The sequence below is a fragment of the Nerophis lumbriciformis genome, linkage group LG28 (genome assembly GCF_033978685.3).
Source record: "Nerophis lumbriciformis linkage group LG28, RoL_Nlum_v2.1, whole genome shotgun sequence".
NCBI lineage: Eukaryota > Metazoa > Chordata > Actinopteri > Syngnathiformes > Syngnathidae > Nerophis > Nerophis lumbriciformis.
This window is the reverse complement of record NC_084575.2, coordinates 35920693-35940264: the sequence shown is the minus strand read 5'-3', so window position 1 is coordinate 35940264 and position 19572 is coordinate 35920693. Positions and strand designations below refer to the sequence as shown.

Genomic DNA, 19572 nt, shown 5'->3' with positions numbered 1-19572 from the left:
GAACTAAGACCACAGAGTGATAATTGGCTTACTTCCTTTGCCTAAGTGCATTCACACTGAGAAGTACAGCAACATGCTCTAAATAGTACACAGTGATGGACTCCTATCATCCTCAACAGTCGCCATGGAGGTTACCAAGCTAAAGGGAATGAACCAGTGCCTCCATGGAAATTCCCCCCTCTACCTCAAAGAACTGCTCACCCCCAAATCCTCCACACGACACCTCTGCTCCGGACAGACTAACCTCCTCCAACCTCCGAGGACAAAGCTCCGAACTATGGGAGACCGGGCTTTCTGCTCCGCCGCTCCCAGTCTGGGTAACGCTCTCCCTGACCACCTGAGGGTACCACAGACTGTGGATGCTTTTAAAAAAGGCTTAAAAACCCTTCTTTTTAAAAAGCCTTTTTTTTTTTTTTTAGATATAAGCGTACTAGTTCTAGCTGTTCTAGTTTTGTATCTTTTTATTTTTGAATACACTGTAGCACTTTGAGGTTGTTTGCTCAATGTAAAGTGCTTTTTACAAATAAAATCCATTATTATTAACGTGAAATAATGCCAGCAAGCCAATGAGTGAAGAGAAGAAGATAGAGGAAGAGCAGCTAAATGTTGAGTTCATCATTATCTAGTAAGACACTTGAAATGGTCACCCTCAGGAAGTAGTTGACACAGGGACGTGCACATGATCATAGAGGGGCAGGGGCTCAAAGTCAGAAAAGGGCAGGACATTTTTTTTGGTCCTTTACACAATATGGAAATTAATGTAAAATAAATTTCCTAATAGGAAGCTAACTATACTATACTGCTATATTTGATAAGACCTCTTCTCCTACATCACTTGTAGCTCCTTCAACTTCCCCCTCATCTATGGCTTCCTCTGCAGTAGTATCATCTGCCTCCCTTCCTGTGGATTCTTCCTCCCCAACATTTACCGGGATTTCTATGGCTTCCTCTGTGTCAGGAGTTGCATCTAAAGCCTCTTTTCTCTCAGGTGTTGCTTCTACACTCTCCACCTCCTCCTCTCTCAGGTGTTGCTTCTAAGGTCTCTGCCTCTCTCTCAGGTGTGACACTTTCTGAGGTCTGTGGTCTTTCTTGAATTCTGGTGCTAGTACTTGGTTTTAGCCATGCATTGAGAGGTCTGCTACGCTTAGCTGCTTCCTGGCGCTCCTTCTCCTTCCTTTTCTGTATCCTTTCTTTTTTTGGCATTATGCTGCAGGCATAATCAACATGAATCAAGTTTAAATACAGATATTACTAACAGATAACCTACATCTTATATCCCCAGAATGCAGAAATTATTATTATTATTAATAATAATAATACTTATTATTATAAAATATTATCATTATCATCATTATTATTATTATCATTATTATTTTGTTAACCCACACAGTAATAGCAAAGTCACAATAAACTTTATATCTAAACCTCTACTGTGAGAGAAATGTGATCCGCCGTAAACACAGTGCATTTTATTTTGAACATTAACCCGGTGTTTTATTATGTATTTGGTACACTACTTCCTGTCCCGCACGATCCGCTGTGCTCTGTGCGGAATTGATGTGCCGTGCTAAATTGATGCGCCTTGCTCCGACGTCCGGCAAAAGCAGAAGCTGACACATTGAATAATAGAATAATACAGCGTTTTTCTGAAATATTACCCATATTAGATGCTGAATAAGTGGACGGCGACTAGACCATAACTCACAGGTTCAAGTTGCTCCACTGTCACGTCTCCTCTCACTTACTCACTCACTCGCCCTCTCTCTCTCTCTCTCTCTCTGGCGGAAGCGGCAGGCTCAAACAACGTGGTATTACAAGAAAACGTGGAGTTTTTGTACCGCTGTTTTTTTGTTTTTGTTTTTTTACATCCCTGACAGGAATTTATTAATGTTGTTTAAAGAAAAAAAAAACACACACACACAGGCAGAGGGCACTTTTTAAGACGAGGCAAAAAAGGGCAGGGGCTCAAGCACCCATAGGGCCCTATGTGTGCACGTGCCTGAGTTGACATGTAAATGTATTGATTTGTGACACAGCCATGTTTTATTCATCTTTAGCGGGCCTGCTTGAATACACATAATATGTAATATTATTATTGGATGGATAAATATAGACAAGTCATTTTCCAATTGAAATGAAACATCCGCTCGTTGAAGCTGAATCCCGTTCAGCCAATGAGGTTGCTTCTTAGAAAGAGTGGGCGGGCCCAGGAGCCCACACCGCTCCGCCGACTCGGCCGCTGCTGTGCGGCTGCATGAGGTTCTCGCCACAGACCGGTCCTTGGAACAGAGGACACGAGGAACTGGAGGAACTGATCTCACTGCAGCCAAGCGTCCACAGACAAGGATACTGGCTGAACACAAGAGGGAGCTCTTTTCATCTTCAATATCTCACTTTAGCTCAAGTGGGAGTCTTACCTGGGACTGTGAGGAGGAGGAGGAGGAGGAGGCTGTGATGAAGAGGCGTTGTTAGCCGGGGGGTAGGGGGAGGAGCTCCAGCCATCTGACAACACCTGAACATCTTGACACACAAAGTATTTATTCCAATACTAACTCTGGATTAGTCACAAATATGCTTTAGTACGACTAACCAAGCAAGTTACCTGAATGGTGTGAGCATTGCGGCAGGTAAGGGCTGGGATAAGGTGAGTGTCCTCCAGGGTAACCATGGCGCCGATAGCCGTGCTGTGGATGTGACCTGAGCGAAAGGCTGCTGCCATAAGAGAAGTTCCCGCCTCCAGCTGGTGAGCACAGAGACCAGCCTCACTTTGCATGGCAGCTTCAACTCAACTGACATGACCACTAATCATTTATTGCTTTACATTTCACTCACCGTCTATTTCAGGGAGTCTTTTGCATATTTTATATATTATATATTATATACAGTAGTGGTCAAAAGTGTACATACAGGTAAAAGCCAGTAAATTAGAATATTTTGAAAAACTTGATTTATTTCAGTAATTGCATTCAAAAGGTGTAACTTGTACATTATATTTATTCATTGCACACAGACTGATGCATTCAAATGTTTATTTCATTTAATTTTGATGATTTGAAGTGGCAACAAATGAAAATCCAAAATTCCGTGTGTCACAAAATTAGAATATTACAAAAAAGGGATTTTTAGAAATGTTGGCCAACTGAAAAGTATGAAAATGAAAAATATGAGCATGTACAATACTCAATACTTGGTTGGAGCTCCTTTTGCCTCAATTACTGCGTTAATGCGGCGTGGCATGGAGTCGATGAGTTTCTGGCACTGCTCAGGTGTTATGAGAGCCCAGGTTGCTCTGATAGTGGCCTTCAACTCTTCTGCGTTTTTGGGTCTGGCATTCTGCATCTTCCTTTTCACAATACCCCACAGATTTTCTATGGGGCTAAGGTCAGGGGAGTTGGCGGGCCAATTTAGAACAGAAATAACATGGTCCGTAAACCAGGCACAGGTAGATTTTGCGCTGTGTGCAGGCGCCAAGTCCTGTTGGAACTTGAAATCTCCATCTCCATAGAGCAGGTCAGCAGCAGGAAGCATGAAGTGCTCTAAAACTTGCTGGTAGACGGCTGCGTTGACCCTGGATCTCAGGAAACAGAGTGGACCGACACCAGCAGATGACATGGCACCCCAAACCATCACTGATGGTGGAAACTTTACACTAGACTTCAGGCAACGTGGATCCTGTGCCTCTCCTGTCTTCCTCCAGACTCTGGGACCTCGATTTCCAAAGGAAATGCAAAATTTGCATGGTTGGGTGATGGTTTGGGGTGCCATGTCATCTGCTGGTGTCGGTCCACTCTGTTTCCTGAGATCCAGGGTCAACGCAGCCGTCTACCAGCAAGTTTTAGAGCACTTCATGCTTCCTGCTGCTGACCTGCTCTATGGAGATGGAGATTTCAAGTTCCAACAGGACTTGGCGCCTGCACACAGCGCAAAATCTACCCGTGCCTGGTTTACGGACCATGGTATTTCTGTTCTAAATTGGCCCGCCAACTCCCCTGACCTTAGCCCCATAGAAAATCTGTGGGGTATTGTGAAAAGGAAGATGCAGAATGCCAGACCCAAAAACGCAGAAGAGTTGAAGGCCACTATCAGAGCAACCTGGGCTCTCATAACACCTGAGCAGTGCCAGAAACTCATCGACTCCATGCCACGCCGCATTAACGCAGTAATTGAGGCAAAAGGAGCTCCAACCAAGTATTGAGTATTGTACATGCTCATATTTTTCATTTTCATACTTTTCAGTTGGCCAACATTTCTAAAAATCCCTTTTTTGTATTAGCCTTACACAATATTCTAATTTTGTGACACATGGAATTTTGGATTTTCATTTGTTGCCACTTCAAATCATCAAAATTAAATGAAATAAACATTTGAATGCATCAGTCTGTGTGCAATGAATAAATATAATGTACAAGTTACACCTTTTGAATGCAATTACTGAAATAAATCAAGTTTTTCAAAATATTCAAATTTACTGGCTTTTACCTGTACATACAGCAATGTTAATATTTGCTTACATGTCCCTTGGCAAGTTTACCTGCAATAAGGCGCTTTTGGTAGCCATCCACAAGCTTCTGCTTGACCACTAAATGTGTTGCTTTTCTGACATGGACTTGTTTCTTCAGCATTGTCCACACCTTTAAGTCAGGACTTTGGGAAGGCCATTCAAAAACCTTCATTCTAGCCTGATTTAGCCATTCCTTTACCACTTTTGAGGTGTTTGGGGAGGTTGGGTCTTGGGCGCAGTTGGGTGTTCCAACAGGACAATATTCAAGTTAAAGTAGCAATGATAGTCACACACACACACACTAGGTGTGGTGAAATGTGTCCTCTGCATTTGACCCATCCCCATGTTCACCCCTTGGGAGGTGAGGGGAGCAGTGAGCAGCAGCAGTGGCCGCTCCCAGGAATCATTTTTGGTGTTTTGGTCACAGAACTTTCCTCCAGAAGGTCTTATTTTTGTCCATGTGATGTCAGATGAAACAAAAATGGAGCTGTTTGGCCACAATACCCAGCAATATGTTTGGAGGAGAAAAGGTGAGGCCTTTAATCCCAGGAACACCATACCTACCGTCAAGCATGGTGGTGGTAGTATTATGCTCTGGGCCTGTTTTGCTGCCAATGGAACTAAATGTGTTGGTTTTCTGACATGGACTTGTTTCTTCAGCATTGTCCACACGTTTGAATCAGGACTTTGGGAAGAAAACCTTCATTCTAGCCTGATTTAGCCATTCCTTTACCACTTTTGAGGTGTGTTTGGGGCCAAGACCCAACCTCCGGGCTGATGATTTTAGCTTGTCCTGAACAATTTGGAGCTAATCCTCCTTTTTCATTGTCTCATTTAATGACTGGAGATGATTATTAACCAAGCAATATAGCCAGTGCTATGTTGCCCTCAAATACTCCAGGTTGCTAGATCCAAAATAAAAAGGTAATTATTATCTTCTGTATTTCACAACGCTTATTAAAAGAAAAACTTACATGGTGGAAAGCCAACACGACCTTCTTTGTGCTCAGTTAAACCTTGTCCTCCGATGTTTCTGTGGTGAGCAACACATATTAGACTGACAGTACATTGAAATAGCCATAAAACTGCTCGCTGAGGTAAGTATATTGGGAAACATATACCAGTAAAGTGGCACAGACTATGGGACTATTAGGTGATAGTATTCAAGTTAACATCCTGCTAGGACTTGCTAAAGGGTCGAGACACCAAAAAAAAAGGACAGAACATTCCACAAGGCACTGATTAAACATCACATGCATCAAACTGACTGTACCTGTGTTTGGCGTCCAGAAAAGCTTTGGCAAAAGGATTATATTTGATCTTCAAAGCTGTGATCTGCAGAGAAAACATGCAAGGAGTTCAGACAACGTCACACTGCCAAGGACAGTTACATTTAGGGCTTTGTTTGGCGAATGTGACGGCAGTTCTACTGTCGTCATCACTACGTCACGCTTTCAAGTTTGCAGATTTGATTTATTTTTCTAAACATATTCTGCACATTTCATTCAGGATTTTCTAAGCATAAAAATGTATGTATGTAACATAACTAAATAGGAATGTCATAGAGACATGAAACAAAAACCTCTATGTAGGTCTCACTTAGACCTACTTTTCATTAATTAATTTCCTCGGGCAAAAATCTACAGGAAGTTGGCAATTCCCCCTTCAAGACAAAACAGTCACTTTTGCCTCTGAGCTGTATTTTGACCCCCTTAACATGCTTCAAAACTCACCAAACTGAACGCACACATCAGGACTGGCAAACATTGCGATCTAAAAAAAAAACCTAACCCCATATCTCAAAATTGCGCTCTACTGCAATTTTTTAATAAAACGCAAAAAAAACTGCTCCTCAAAAGAAAAAAATGACAAAACTGCCTGTAACTCCCACTGGGAAGGTCGGAGAGACATGAAACAAAAACCTCTATGTAGGTCTCACTTAGACCTACATTTCATTAATTGACAACCCCCAGCAAAAATCAACAGGAAGTTTGCTATTCCCCCTTCAAAACACATTTTTTGTAAAAACCGGTCACCTTCCTTCAAAAACTATCTCCTCTGAGCGCGTTTGTCGTTTCGCCTTCAAACTAACACAGGAGAGAGATTGAACCCTTGTGATTACAATGACATAACTGCTCCGGTTTTGATTTTATGACCCTTCAAAGACCCGCTGCGCTGATGCTGCTGCGCTGCTGTTTTTTTAAGATGGCTGCTTAAAAGCAGGAAGCACCAACGTGCCCACACAATGCAGACAAGGTAGGTACACTAGACAAAAGTCTTGGGACACTTCAGACTAAAAGTAGACAAAAGTATTGGGACACTTATGATTATCACTGGACAAAAGTATTGGGACATTTAGGACTAGTTTTGTATTGTATTTGTATGTCGTCTTCATCTATTTGTAGATATCTATCCTAAGTAGGAGTGTAACGGTACACAAAAATGTCAGTTCAGTACGTACCTCGGTTTAGAGGTCACGGTTCGGTTCATTTTCGGTACAGTAAGAAAACAACAAAATATAAATTTTTGGGTTATTTATTTACCAAATTTGCAAAATCTTCCACCAAAAATATTTTTCTTAATGTAATATTTGATGTGAAGTAATGGGAACCTTGGATAGGTCAATAATTCATAATAACATTGATTTTGATTCAATATTATGTTTTGAGCAATGACAGTTTGAAAGAAAAGAAAAACAGCTTTGTTTTATTAGTCAACATTGCAACTTTTTCTAAATGACATTTAACCTTTAAGCTTTTTTATTTCACTTCTGTTATGTTTTTGTTTATTTGAATAGTATTTTTAGAATGTGCCGTGGGCCTTTAAAACATTAGCTGTGGGCCGCAAATGGCCTCCGGGGCACACTTTTCACACCCCTGCTATAAATAATAAAAAATTAAATGTGATAAATCTATGGATAAAAAGCAGTTTATCATAACTCTCTCTCTCTCTCTCTCTGTCTCTGCCCCTCCCTCACCAATGCTGCTGTTTGTTTTGTTTTTAACCCCTTCTTAACCCTGAACGTACATTGAAAATATACACAACCCTAACTCAAAACGCCAGACATTTGAGGAATTTAAGTCATCGTAGTCCGTTAGCGGCATGCTAGCAGCTAACGGGCTATGATAGACTGACCATATGTCCTCTTTCCCCCGGACATGTCCTCTTTTCAGGGCGGAGTTTCTTAAATGCCTCAAATGTCCGGCATTTTGAGTAAACAATGCACACTGAGGCACAACACACAGCAGTGTGTTGTGCCTCAGTGTACATTGTGTGTGCAACATAGATTAGCATATCTGCTAATCTATGTTGTTGTCGTCTAATTAGTGCCGAATTTAAACAAATGTTTACTACAAACCCCAAAAGCAGTGAAGTTGGTGGTAAATAAAAAGAGAATACAACAAATCCTTTTCAACTTATATTCAATTGAATAGACTGCAAAGACAAGATATTTAACGTTAATGTACAATAATGCTGAAAGGTACATACAGCTTTTGGAGCAACATATGTTGCCATCCAAGCAACGTTATCATGGACGCCCCTGCTTATTTCAGCAAGACAATGCCAAGCCAGGTGTTACATCAACGTGGCTTCATAGTAAAAGAGTGCGGGTACCAGACTGACCTGCCTGTAGTCCAGACATTGAAAATGTGTGAAGGCTAAAATATGAGAAGGGAGACTGTTGAACAACTTAAGCTGTACATCAAGCAAGAATGGGAAAGAATTCCACTTCAAAAATGTGTCTCCTCAGTTCCCAAACCTTTGCTGAGTGTTGTTAAAAGGAAAGGCCATGTAACACACTGGTAAAAATGTCTTCTCTGCAATGTGTTGATGCCATTAAATTCTAAGTTCATGATTATTTGCAAAAACTAAGAAAGTTTCTCAGTGTGAACATGAAATATCTTGTCTTTGCAGTCTATTCAATTGAATATAAGTTGAAAAGGATTTGTTGTATTCTCTTTTATTTACACAACCTGACAACTTCACTGCTTTTGGCTTTTGTAAATAAGGGGCCACTTCTTTATCTATGTCTGATTATGGTAATGTATAATACCAGGAAAAAGGTCATGGTGAAACTAACCTCTTCATTCTGGTATGCAGTGACGGCGATAAACTGAGTTTCTTGAAAGGAAACGTTGGACACCAGACGCTGTCGAGAGCCCACAGACACAATGTGCAGATGAGGCTCGTACTTATGAAGAGATTTGACCATGATCTGGAAGACAGAGAGAAAACACAATGTCTTCTGTCCAAACAGGTTTACCACCACCAACATTTAAAAGGCCCAATTAAGCAATCCTGCTGGTTTAGGGCATCACAAGAACAACAAACATTAATGTTTATTTATGTTGAGAGGCTGGCTCTTCATGTGTGTGTGTGTGTGTGTGTGTGTGTGTGTGTGTGTGTGCCAGGGCCCACATTTACTGGAGTGTCTGGGCTCTTCAAATTGAGTTGACCTCCTTTTCTCTCGCCAATCTGAGGCATTACGCTTCAGTTAATTTCCCAGTAAAAAACATAATTACCATAATGCACAAATAAGCGGAGCAATTATTTCATTACAGTCCAACTTCAACACTGCATTACTGCCCCGTGTGTGTGTGTGTGTGTGTGTGTGTGTGTGTGTGTGTGTGTGTGTGTGTGTGTGGTGACTGAGCAACTGTGCACAGGAAGCACATTAAAGCGCAGCAGGCCAATTAAAACATGTTTATGCTGCTTCTGTGCTTGCAAGTCAAGTGTGTGAAGAGAGCAGTTGAAGTGGATTATTACAGGTGGTGCTCTCTGTCCCACTCCAGCACAATAAACAAGCAGAAGAAGAAACACACTCCAGAAGAATGATGGACAGAGTCATCAAGGACCATAAATGCTGCAGACATCTTTCTATGCGGCTCCCAATTTGTGGGGAATGGTTCTTTTGTCTTTGTTTTCTGAGAAATATTCTAAAGCGGACCATGTTTGTTTTTGTCTCAAATCTGTTGCGGGTCAATAAAAAGAAGCTGCGAGCCAGACACCCCGATCTACTAAACCCAAAAGCAGTGAAGTTGGCACGTTGGACAATTTGCTCAGGCATTTGTTGACAAAGTGGTGACCCTCGCCCCGTCCTTGTTTGTGAATGACTGAGCATTTCATGGAAGCTGCTTTCATACCCAATCATAGCACCCACCTGTTCCCAATTAGCCTGCACACCTGCGGGATGTTCCAAATAAGTCTTTGATGAGCATTCCTCAGTAGCTTTTTTGAAACATGTTGCAGGCATCAAATTCCAAATGAGCTAATATTTGCAAAAAAATAACAAAGTTTTCCTGTTTGAACGTTAAATATCTTGTCTTTGCAGTCTATTCAATTGAATATAAGTTGAAAAGGATTTGTTGTATTCTCTTTTTATTTACCATTTACACAACGTGACAACTTCACTGCTTTTGTAGTCATTTAGTAATTTGCTTGTCTCAGCGAATTACGACAACCCTTCAGTAACAGTAAGATGTTAGCAGAATAAATCAAAATGTCCATCCATCCATCCATCTTCTTCCGCTTATCCGAGGTGGGGTCGCGGGGGCAGCAGCCTAAGCAGGGAAGCCTAGACTTTCTTTTCCCCAGCCAATTCGTCCAGCTCTTCCCGGGGGATCCCGAGGCGTTCCCAGGCCAGCCGGGAGACATAGTCTTCCCAACGTGTCCTGGGTCTTCCCCGTGGCCTCCTACCGGTCGGACGTGCCCTAAACACCTCCCTAGGGAGGTGTTCGGGTGGCATCCTGACCAGATGCCCGAACCACCTCGTCTGGCTCCTCTCCATGTGGAGGAGCAGCGGCTTTACTTTGAGCTCCCCCCGGATGACAGAGCTTCTCACCCTATCTCTAAGGGAGAGGAAACTCATTTGGGCCGCTTGTACCCGTGATCTTGTCCTTTCGGTCATAACCCAAAGCTCATGACCATAGGTGAGGATGGGAACGTAGATCGACCGGTAAATTGAGAGCTTTGCCTACCGGCTCAGCTCCTTCTTCACCACAACGGATCCATACAGCGTCCGCATTAAATCAATTAAGGCTGAAACGACGCGTCGGTGTAGTCGACGTCATCGGTTACGTAAATACGTCGAGGACGTTTTTGTTCGTCGATGCGTCGCATATTTACGTCACACTACCGTCATGGCGGAGCGCAAAGCAGACGATGCGAGCGGTGCGAGCGAGGGGAATAAAGCACGCCAAAAGTCGTCAAAAGTGTGGGAGTATTTCAATAAACAGCCTAATAATGTTGTAGCGGCCAACAGCTGTCTCGTCAGCTGACGCGTGAGCTCGCAACCGTGGCTGCTGAGCAACCAGCCAAACCCCACTTAATAAAATTATATTTTATCTTAGAGCACATCTGCATCCCTATTCACCTAGGCAACCCCAGGAAATGTATATAATTCGGCATTATTTCGGCCAGTCGGCTTATATGATCAGAAGCGATCAGTTTACGTTCACGCGCAGGTATAACGCGGCGCACTCCCGTCTCATCTGCTGGTGCGCGAGCCCGGGAATTAGACCGCTGTGTCAAATCAAGGAGGACAAAAGACGCCAGCGCAGAGTGGAAAAAGGTTTAGTTCGTTACAGAAAACCCAGAGTTGTGCCAAAAGTGTACCAAAACCAATAGCTAAATACACACACAGTGTTTTGTGTAACTGTTGTTTAGTAAGGAAGTGTTGATATTATCTGCTTAGTTTGATAAATGTTGGAGCAGTTTGCTTCATCAGGAGGGTGAAGTCGCTCAACTTAAAGTGTTGGATTTAACTGTGTTGGATCATTGGCTGCTGGTGAGGGCATAGAAAAAGGGGCATTTTTCTACCAGTAGACGGCGTTTAAGATTGAGTGTTTCACTGCTAATTTAATAATATATTTATATTGAATATGGATTTTAAATATGTATCTAAATAGCTGGTTAATTGGTTAGGTATTCATGTATTTGCATATTGGGTTTTCTGCTGCATTTATCTATTGTGTTTCTGGGTTTAAATGTATTTTATATGTATCTTGGTGCATTTATGTTGACACAATTTATTTAAAATCTGTTTTAACTTAAAGGGAAAAGATGTGTCCATTTTCTTGCATTTGTTTAATGGTTAAGAGTTTGATAGCCTAATTAATAATTGTAAATTATGGGATTGATAATTGATTGATTTTTTTACAGCATGTTAATCTTGTGGTGTTTTGTCCTTAAAGGTTTTTCACCTATTAAAGAAGCTAAAGGCTACTAAAGAAGCTAAAGGCTACTAAAGGCTACTAAAGGCTACTAAAGACAGCTAATGACAGCTAAAGAAACTAAAGTCTACTAAAGTCTACTAACACTGCTAAAGACTGCTAAAAAGACTAAAGAAGAAAAAAGAAGCTGTTTCTTCGTTGGAAAAACTGTTGCAAACTAAAGGAAAATAAAAGGAAAAAGTAACTACGGTCTGGTTTTTGAGTGAAATCCAGAAGCCACATTCAGCATTGGTACATCCCTTCAAGTGTGGGATAAGCACAGCGAAAAAAGCAAAACACTTGACAGTTGTTGTATGCACACTGTGTCGAGCGGAAATGGCCTATCATAGCAGCACAACGGCTATGAAGGAACATTTGAAAAGAAAACACCCGACAGCGTTCTTGCCATCACCATCAACTAGTCAATCGTCCGCGTGAGTATACGTTGTCATCATTACACAAAAACATGAATGTGTCATTTGTATCTGCGTTGTAAATTCATAAACTAAAACACCGTTTCGCTCTGAGAGGCGCGTTTGGCGTGCCTGTTCAGTGTTTACAAAGACGCTAACGTTAATTAGTTGTGCAAATACCTTTTACAACATTAACAGTTACATATACTATGTACAAACCAACAATTAACTTTCACTTTAATCATACTATCATTGTTGTGTTATTAAGCAAAATAAGCAATAATTTTACTTTTGTTGAAATGTTTACACTGTTACAGAATATTTCGTTTTGCTCTTTTTTGTATTGGATGTTTATCTTTATTTTTGTACATTTTAAAGCAAAATAAGCAATACTTTTACTTTTGAAATGCTTATACTATTGCAGAATATTAAGATTTGCACTGGATGTTTACTTTTATATTTCCACAATAAAAAGTAAATAAGGTACTTTTAATTTTGTTAAATATTAAGTTTTAAATGTTTACATTGTTACAGAATATTTTGTCATGTTGTTGTCAATGTTGACTGAGTGGCCATACTTTTTTTTTGTAAATAAGTCATGCCTTTTGAAAAAACTGGCCTAAATTTATTTTTTCATCTTCATTTTAAATAAAAAAAATAATCGGTAAAAGGAAAAATAATCTATAGATTAATCGAAAAAATAATCTATAGATTAACTGATTAATCAAAAAAATAATCTATAGATTAATCGATAGAAAAATAATCATTAGCTGCAGCCTTAAAATCAATCAAAACGTACAAAAGTGAAATGTAGCATATAGCATCTCCACACATATTCTCAGGTGGTACCTGTCCTTCTTCGTTGACTTGGTTGGTCAGTTTGACTCTGTTGAAGGTCACCGCCGCTTTCATCCAGTGAGCTCCAAAGTTAGGGGAATCCGGGTGGATGTAGACGCCAGTATGGCTCCGCCCCTCGCTGCACGCCTCCGCCCGGCCTGCCGTCACCCATTCACCGTTGACAAACTTCCAACGGCAGCCGTCGGCGGGCATGAAGTCGAGCAGGAAAGAATACATGGAATTGGGGTCGAGACCTGACACGCTGACCTTCAGGACGGGAAACATGCGTCTGGACAGGCCAAGAAAAGATTGCTGACATAAAGTGTCACATTACTGCAGCCATTTAGCACTGACGTGACTGGGATGAATTCTGAGGTGGTGACTTGTCCATGTATGGATGGATGTTCTATAAAAAAATCTACCATCCATTCAGAATTGTCTGAACTCTTATTTTGGAAGGCCTGGCATGCGAGAGGCTTACCGCCCGTTCTTGGTGACAATCATCTCATTGGTGATGTGCTGGAACTTCCTCCACAGCTCAGCGTCCTCCAGGGTCACCTGTAGCCCCCTCTCTGTTGGGTCGCCCTTCTCCCGGCCCGCCTGCAGTCCGCTCGCCACCGCGCTCAGCAGCCGCAACATGCAGCTCTCTGCAGATTTGGCGCCTCCCTCATGGCCGTCTGACGAAGCCTCGCCATCACCTTGTCGCTCCTCCACCTTCATCTGCAGAACACACACCTGATCTTGTTAAATAGGAGTGACTATTCAACTAGAATATAGGAACATGCTTCATTCAGAATCATCTATATCACAGGAGTCAAACTCAGGGCCCCGGGGACAAATCTGGCCCGCCACATTATTTTACGTGGCCCTTGAAAGCCTGGAAATAATAGGTGTTAATAAAATGCTGAATCTTTTCTTACTAAATATATTTGTTCTTTCCCTTTCGACATTAAAAATCATGTACTAATCTTTTAAAATTCAATACTATCATGTATTCCAAAATTAATTTTTGTTCAGATAAAGATAAATACTGTACTTAAATATCTGCTTGACTTATGATTTCAAAACAAATGATCAATCAAATTATAGACCATTTGTTTTGAAATCATAAGTCAAGCAGATATTTAAGTACAATAGATTTTACAGTTAAATTCCGCCGACCGAGTTTTTTTTCCATAAAATCAACTTTGGTACTGTTTTTTTCCATATACAGTAAGACACTAAAACATTAAAAAATAAACAACAAAAACATTAAAACAACGAGATTTTACAGTAAAAAACAGACAAACTGGCAGCAATTTTACGGCTAAAAACAGTGGTATTGTTTTTCCATATATTAAATTTCTTTATATGCTGTAAAATAAAAACACTGCTTTTACTGTAAAATTCTGGTGACTGAGCTGCCAGTTTTTAAAGTCAAATTGAAATATTCTTTTTGCAGCTTATGTAAAAAAAATATATTGTTAATGTATTATATATATATATATATATATATATATATATATATATATATATATATATATATATATATACATACATACATACATACATACAGGTAAAAGCCAGTAAATTAGAATATTTTGAAAAACTTGATTTATTTCAGTAATTGCATTCAAAAGGTGTAACTTGTACATTATATTTATTCATTGCACACAGACTGATGCATTCAAATGTTTATTTCATTTAATTTTGATGATTTGAAGTGGCAACAAATGAAAATCCAAAATTCCGTGTGTCACAAAATTAGAATATTACTTAAGGCTAATACAAAAAAGGGATTTTTAGAAATGTTGGCCAACTGAAAAGTATGAAAATGAAAAATATGAGCATGTACAATACTCAATACTTGGTTGGAGCTCCTTTTGCCTCAATTACTGCGTTAATGCGGCGTGGCATGGAGTCGATGAGTTTCTGGCACTGCTCAGGTGTTATGAGAGCCCAGGTTGCTCTGATAGTGGCCTTCAACTCTTCTGCGTTTTTGGCTCTGGCATTCTGCATCTTCCTTTTCACAATACCCCACAGATTTTCTATGGGGCTAAGGTCAGGGGAGTTGGCGGGCCAATTTAGAACAGAAATACCATGGTCCCTAAACCAGGCACGGGTAGATTTTGCGCTGTGTGCAGGCGCCAAGTCCTGTTGGAACTTGAAATCTCCATCTCCATAGAGCAGGTCAGCAGCAGGAAGCATGAAGTGCTCTAAAACTTGCTGGTAGACGGCTGCGTTGACCCTGGATCTCAGGAAACAGAGTGGACCGACACCAGCAGATGACATGGCACCCCAAACCATCACTGATGGTGGAAACTTTACACTAGACTTCAGGCAACGTGGATCCTGTGCCTCTCCTGTCTTCCTCCAGACTCTGGGACCTCGATTTCCAAAGGAAATGCAAAATTTGCTTTCGTCAGAAAACATGACTTTGGACCACTCAGCAGCAGTCCAGCTGGTGTCGGTCCACTCTGTTTCCTGAGATCCAGGGTCAACGCAGCCGTCTACCAGCAAGTTTTAGAGCACTTCATGCTTCCTGCTGCTGACCTGCTCTATGGAGATGGAGATTTCAAGTTCCAACAGGTCTTGGCGCCTGCACACAGCGCAAAATCTACCCGTGCCTGGTTTACGGACCATGGTATTTCTGTTCTAAATTGGCCCGCCAACTCCCCTGACCTTAGCCCCATAGAAAATCTGTGGGGTATTGTGAAAAGGAAGATGCAGAATGCCAGAGCCAAAAACGCAGAAGAGTTGAAGGCCACTATCAGAGCAACCTGGGCTCTCATAACACCTGAGCAGTGCCAGAAACTCATCGACTCCATGCCACGCCGCATTAACGCAGTAATTGAGGCAAAAGGAGCTCCAACCAAGTATTGAGTATTGTACATGCTCATATTTTTCATTTTCATACTTTTCAGTTGGCCAACATTTCTAAAAATCCCTTTTTTGTATTAGCCTTAAGTAATATTCTAATTTTGTGACACACGGAATTTTGGATTTTCATTTGTTGCCACTTCAAATCATCAAAATTAAATGAAATAAACATTTGAATGCATCAGTCTGTGTGCAATGAATAAATATAATGTACAAGTTACACCTTTTGAATGCAATTACTGAAATAAATCAAGTTTTTCAAAATATTCTAATTTACTGGCTTTTACCTGTAGTTGCTCAAATGTAGTCCCAAGACATAAAAACACAAACACAGAAGGACAATAAAACATGTCAAAAACACAGACATAAAAACTAAAAACAAATCAATTAGTCAAAGTGATGGCATGACTATGAATTTTTAAGAAACAAATCTAAGATGCTTTTTAAAGGTGTAAAAAGTGGGACATTCTCTAATATTACTTGGGAGTCTGTTCCAGAAATGACTTCCTTGGACTGACAGTACTGTTAGTTCAAAGGTTGTTTTTCTAGGGGATGTCAAAACTTCTGTCTTGTCCTCATTTTAATGTATGCATGATAAACTTAATCAATCAAACAGCTGTTTTTAAAATGAATAGCATTTTCAAAGTGAAGCATTTTTTATTTGACCAAAATGTTACAATGACAAAATGACAGAGGCTTTTCATCAATTTTTTTTATTTATAGATTTTTTTAAATAACACTTCTATGGGTTTGAATATTGTTTTCAGTGAGTGACCAGCTGGTGATGCACTAATCTATGTGGGGAAATATTAAGTGTAAAAACATCTTAGCAGACTTGATTGTCATGGAAGGTCTGATTAGTTTAAAATGATGCAGATTTAACTTGATTTCTTTTTGCGGAGTTTGAGTTGTTGTTGTTTTTGAAGAAAGTGGTGGGTCCAGTGTGACCCCATGGTACTTGAACTGCTCTACAGGATCAAGCTCAACATCCCTCAGGAACACACCGGACCGCTCAAGTTTTATGGGGGTTTTTTGTGAACATCATTGAAACAGTTGTATTTTTTTTTAACAATAAACTGGAATTAAGAAGTCAATTCTGAATACTTATTGGGGCTGACGGGAGCATGGATGATACTGAGAGCACTATATAATATTGTTTTCATCTTTTGGCGGAGCGCTACTCCAAATCAAGCCGGTAGCTCACCAACTGGCTGGAGACCTTGTAGTAGACACATCAATCTACCATTGTTAATAATGACTACACTTACTGAAATAATACTAAATGTTGACCACATTTTGCGGATCGGCCTATTTACGTGGAACAATCTGTAGTTGGACCAGAAAAATGTCATTCACAAACTTCCTGCAACATTTAGAAAAGGTCAGAAAAGGTGCGACTCACCTGGATGCTGAAAGAATCCCAAAGATGTCTAACTGAAAAAGTGGAATTAACAAAACATGTGAACTAACAGAAGCGTTAGGCTGAAGATGGTACACCGCTCAGCGTGGACTGAACACAATCAAATGGTGAAAGCTCCTCCCTCAGGGCTCTTCACCGAACGACCCTTTAATTTCAGCCTCTCGCTGCAAACACACACACACACACACACACACACACACCATTATTCACATACATTGTGGGTTTTTTTCCAATTTCATTGATGACTTTCCTCTTTACTGACATACACTATATTGCCAAAAGTATTTGTCCACCCATTCAAATGATGAGAATCAGGTGTCCTAATCACTTGGCCCGGTGTATCAAATCAAGCACTTAGGCATGGAGACTGTTTCTACAAACATTTGTGAAAGAATGGGCTGCTCTCAGTGATTTGTTGCCACCTGTGCAACAAATCCAGTCGTAAAATTTCCCAGCACCTAAATATTCCAAAGCCAACTGTGGGCTTTATTATACGAAAATGGAAGAGTTTGGGAACAACAGCAACTCAGCCACCAAGTGGTAAACTGACAGAGAGGTCAGCATAGTGCAAAGACTTTCTGCACAGTCACTTGCTACAGAGCTCCAAATTTCATGTCACCTTCCAATTAGCCCACGTACAGTACGCAGAGAGCTTCATGGAATGGGTTTCCATGGCCGAGCAGCTGCATCTAAGCCATACATCACCAAGTCCAATGCAAAGCGTGGGATGCAGTGGTGCATACCTGCCAACTTTTGAAATCAGAAAAACCTAGTAGCCAGGATCCAGGGGCCGCAGGCCCCGGTAGGTCCAGGACAAAGTCCTGGTGGGGGGGTTCAGGCTTCGCCCCCCGACTCAAAATGATTGATTGCATTCAGACAGGTTAAAATGTTGCTAAAACCATCACTTTTCTATCAGTCACAGTGACTTTTCAAAACAAAAATATTACAGCAAAAATCATATGGGTTGATTGACATGTTTATTCTGTAAGCTAACTTCAATAGTTTGAAATTATTTTGACAGTTAATGCCAGTTATCCTGTCAACCTTTCACAAGACTTAAACAGTACAAACACTTTTTACAGTAAACAAATGGTAAAACAGTACTAAACAATTCCATTAAAAAAAAATTGGTGTCATTATTAACTTTCTGTCCAAGCTTGTATAATCTACTGCCTTGTTCAATTGTATAAAATATTCTGTGCCTAAAATTCACATTTCTATCACAATTATCATACTGTAAACATGGTAAGCTAACTTCATTAAAATTAATAGTCCTGTCAATAGCATGGAATTACAATTCAAATGTAGTTTTTTTGTAAGCCTTTCAAAAGAATTCAAAATATGAACAATTAATGAAAATTAATTGAAGCCATCAGACACTTGAAAAGTGGCACATCACATCTCTAATGTAATCATTTGAACTTTTCAACAGAAATAGCACTGCAAAAATATTAAGGACATACTTCTGTATTTTGCTGTCAACATTTAACAAGATTTCTTCAACTTGGACTTGAAAGCATAAATAGTATAAACACTTTTAACAGTATAACAGTACTAAACAATTCCAATAGATAACATTGGTGGCATTACCTTTTTGTGGCTAAAATCCGAAAAACGTTGAAAGTTTTCCACTTGTATCGCTAGCAACGGCATTAGACTTGTGTTTTTTTGTCCCAACGTGGTCTTTTACATCGCTAATTCCTCCGTGTCCGATCGAAAAATCTTGTCTGCACAAGGTGCAATTCGCGTAGTTTTCACCCTTTTTGGAACGGATAATTATTCCCGGATAGGCTTTTGAATATTCTTTACGGAATGACTGCAGTTTTCTTTTCAGTTTAAGACTCGTTTGCGATGTTTCTCCGGCTGATTCCATGAACGTTCGCTCGTTTGGAAACAATGGCAACAGGTGCCTCGTGCTTGGCAGCGGTGCTATAAATAGCCTCGCGCATTTAAAAAAAATGTTTTTTTTAAATTAATGAAAAACCGTATTTTTTATCACTGCAACCGTAACCCGGAATAGGTTGATGAAAACCGTACTAATTACGGGAAAAGCGGAGTAGTTGGCAGGTATGAGTGGTGTAAAGGACATCACCACTGGACTCTAGAGCAGTGGAGACGCCTTCTCTGGACTGATGAATCACACTTTTCCATCTGGCAATCTGATGGACCAGTCTGGGTTTGGAGGTTGCCAGGTGAACGCTACATTTCGGACTGCATTGTGCCGAGTGTGAAATTTGGTGGAGGAGGAATTATGGTGTGGATTGGTTTTCAGGACTTGGGCTTGGCCCCTTAGGTGGACTGACATCATATTGAATAGGATGGCACTTCAAG

General features: G+C 40.5%; 2 protein-coding genes across 3 annotated transcripts in view; both read right to left on the bottom strand.

Annotated features, from left to right (window-relative positions):
* Positions 1 to 1963: 1963 nt before the first annotated feature.
* LOC133571095 (T-box transcription factor TBX19-like) lies at positions 1964 to 17337 on the bottom strand. 2 transcript variants are annotated; one of them, XM_061924150.1, is made up of 9 exons: positions 17224 to 17337; positions 13444 to 13682; positions 12975 to 13251; positions 8583 to 8717; positions 5775 to 5836; positions 5476 to 5534; positions 2603 to 2740; positions 2418 to 2520; positions 1964 to 2353 (listed from the first exon to the last, which is right to left on the bottom strand). In XM_061924150.1, the coding sequence occupies exons 2-9, from the start codon at positions 13680 to 13682 to the stop codon at positions 2188 to 2190; spliced, it is 1179 nt and encodes a 392-aa protein (XP_061780134.1). In that variant the 5' UTR covers positions 17224 to 17337; the 3' UTR covers positions 1964 to 2187. The 2 variants fall into 2 exon arrangements, with proteins under 2 accessions (XP_061780134.1, XP_061780133.1); XM_061924149.1 differs by having other exon boundaries at positions 13444 to 13697; positions 17224 to 17293.
* Positions 17265 to 19572, bottom strand: part of LOC133571096 (vesicle transport protein SFT2B-like) — a 19048-nt gene continuing 16740 nt past the window's right edge. The window contains exon 9 of the transcript XR_009810273.1: positions 17265 to 17405. The gene's annotated coding sequence lies outside the window, so the exon portion shown is untranslated. The remainder of the gene's footprint in view (positions 17406 to 19572) is intronic.

What these genes read in the sequence shown, in the direction of transcription:
- LOC133571095 (XM_061924150.1), bottom strand. Translation starts at nt 13,682, where the DNA reads ATGAAGGTGGAGGAGCGACAAGGTGATGGCGAGGCTTCGTCAGACGGC. An exon ending in CTGCATACCAGAATGAAGAG is followed by an intron (nt 5,837 to 8,582) that starts GTTAGTTTCACC and finishes TTTTCTCTGCAG; the next exon opens with ATCACAGCTTTGAAGATCAA. An exon ending in CCTCCTCCTCACAGTCCCAG is followed by an intron (nt 2,354 to 2,417) that starts GTAAGACTCCCA and finishes TCTTGTGTTCAG; the next exon opens with CCAGTATCCTTGTCTGTGGA.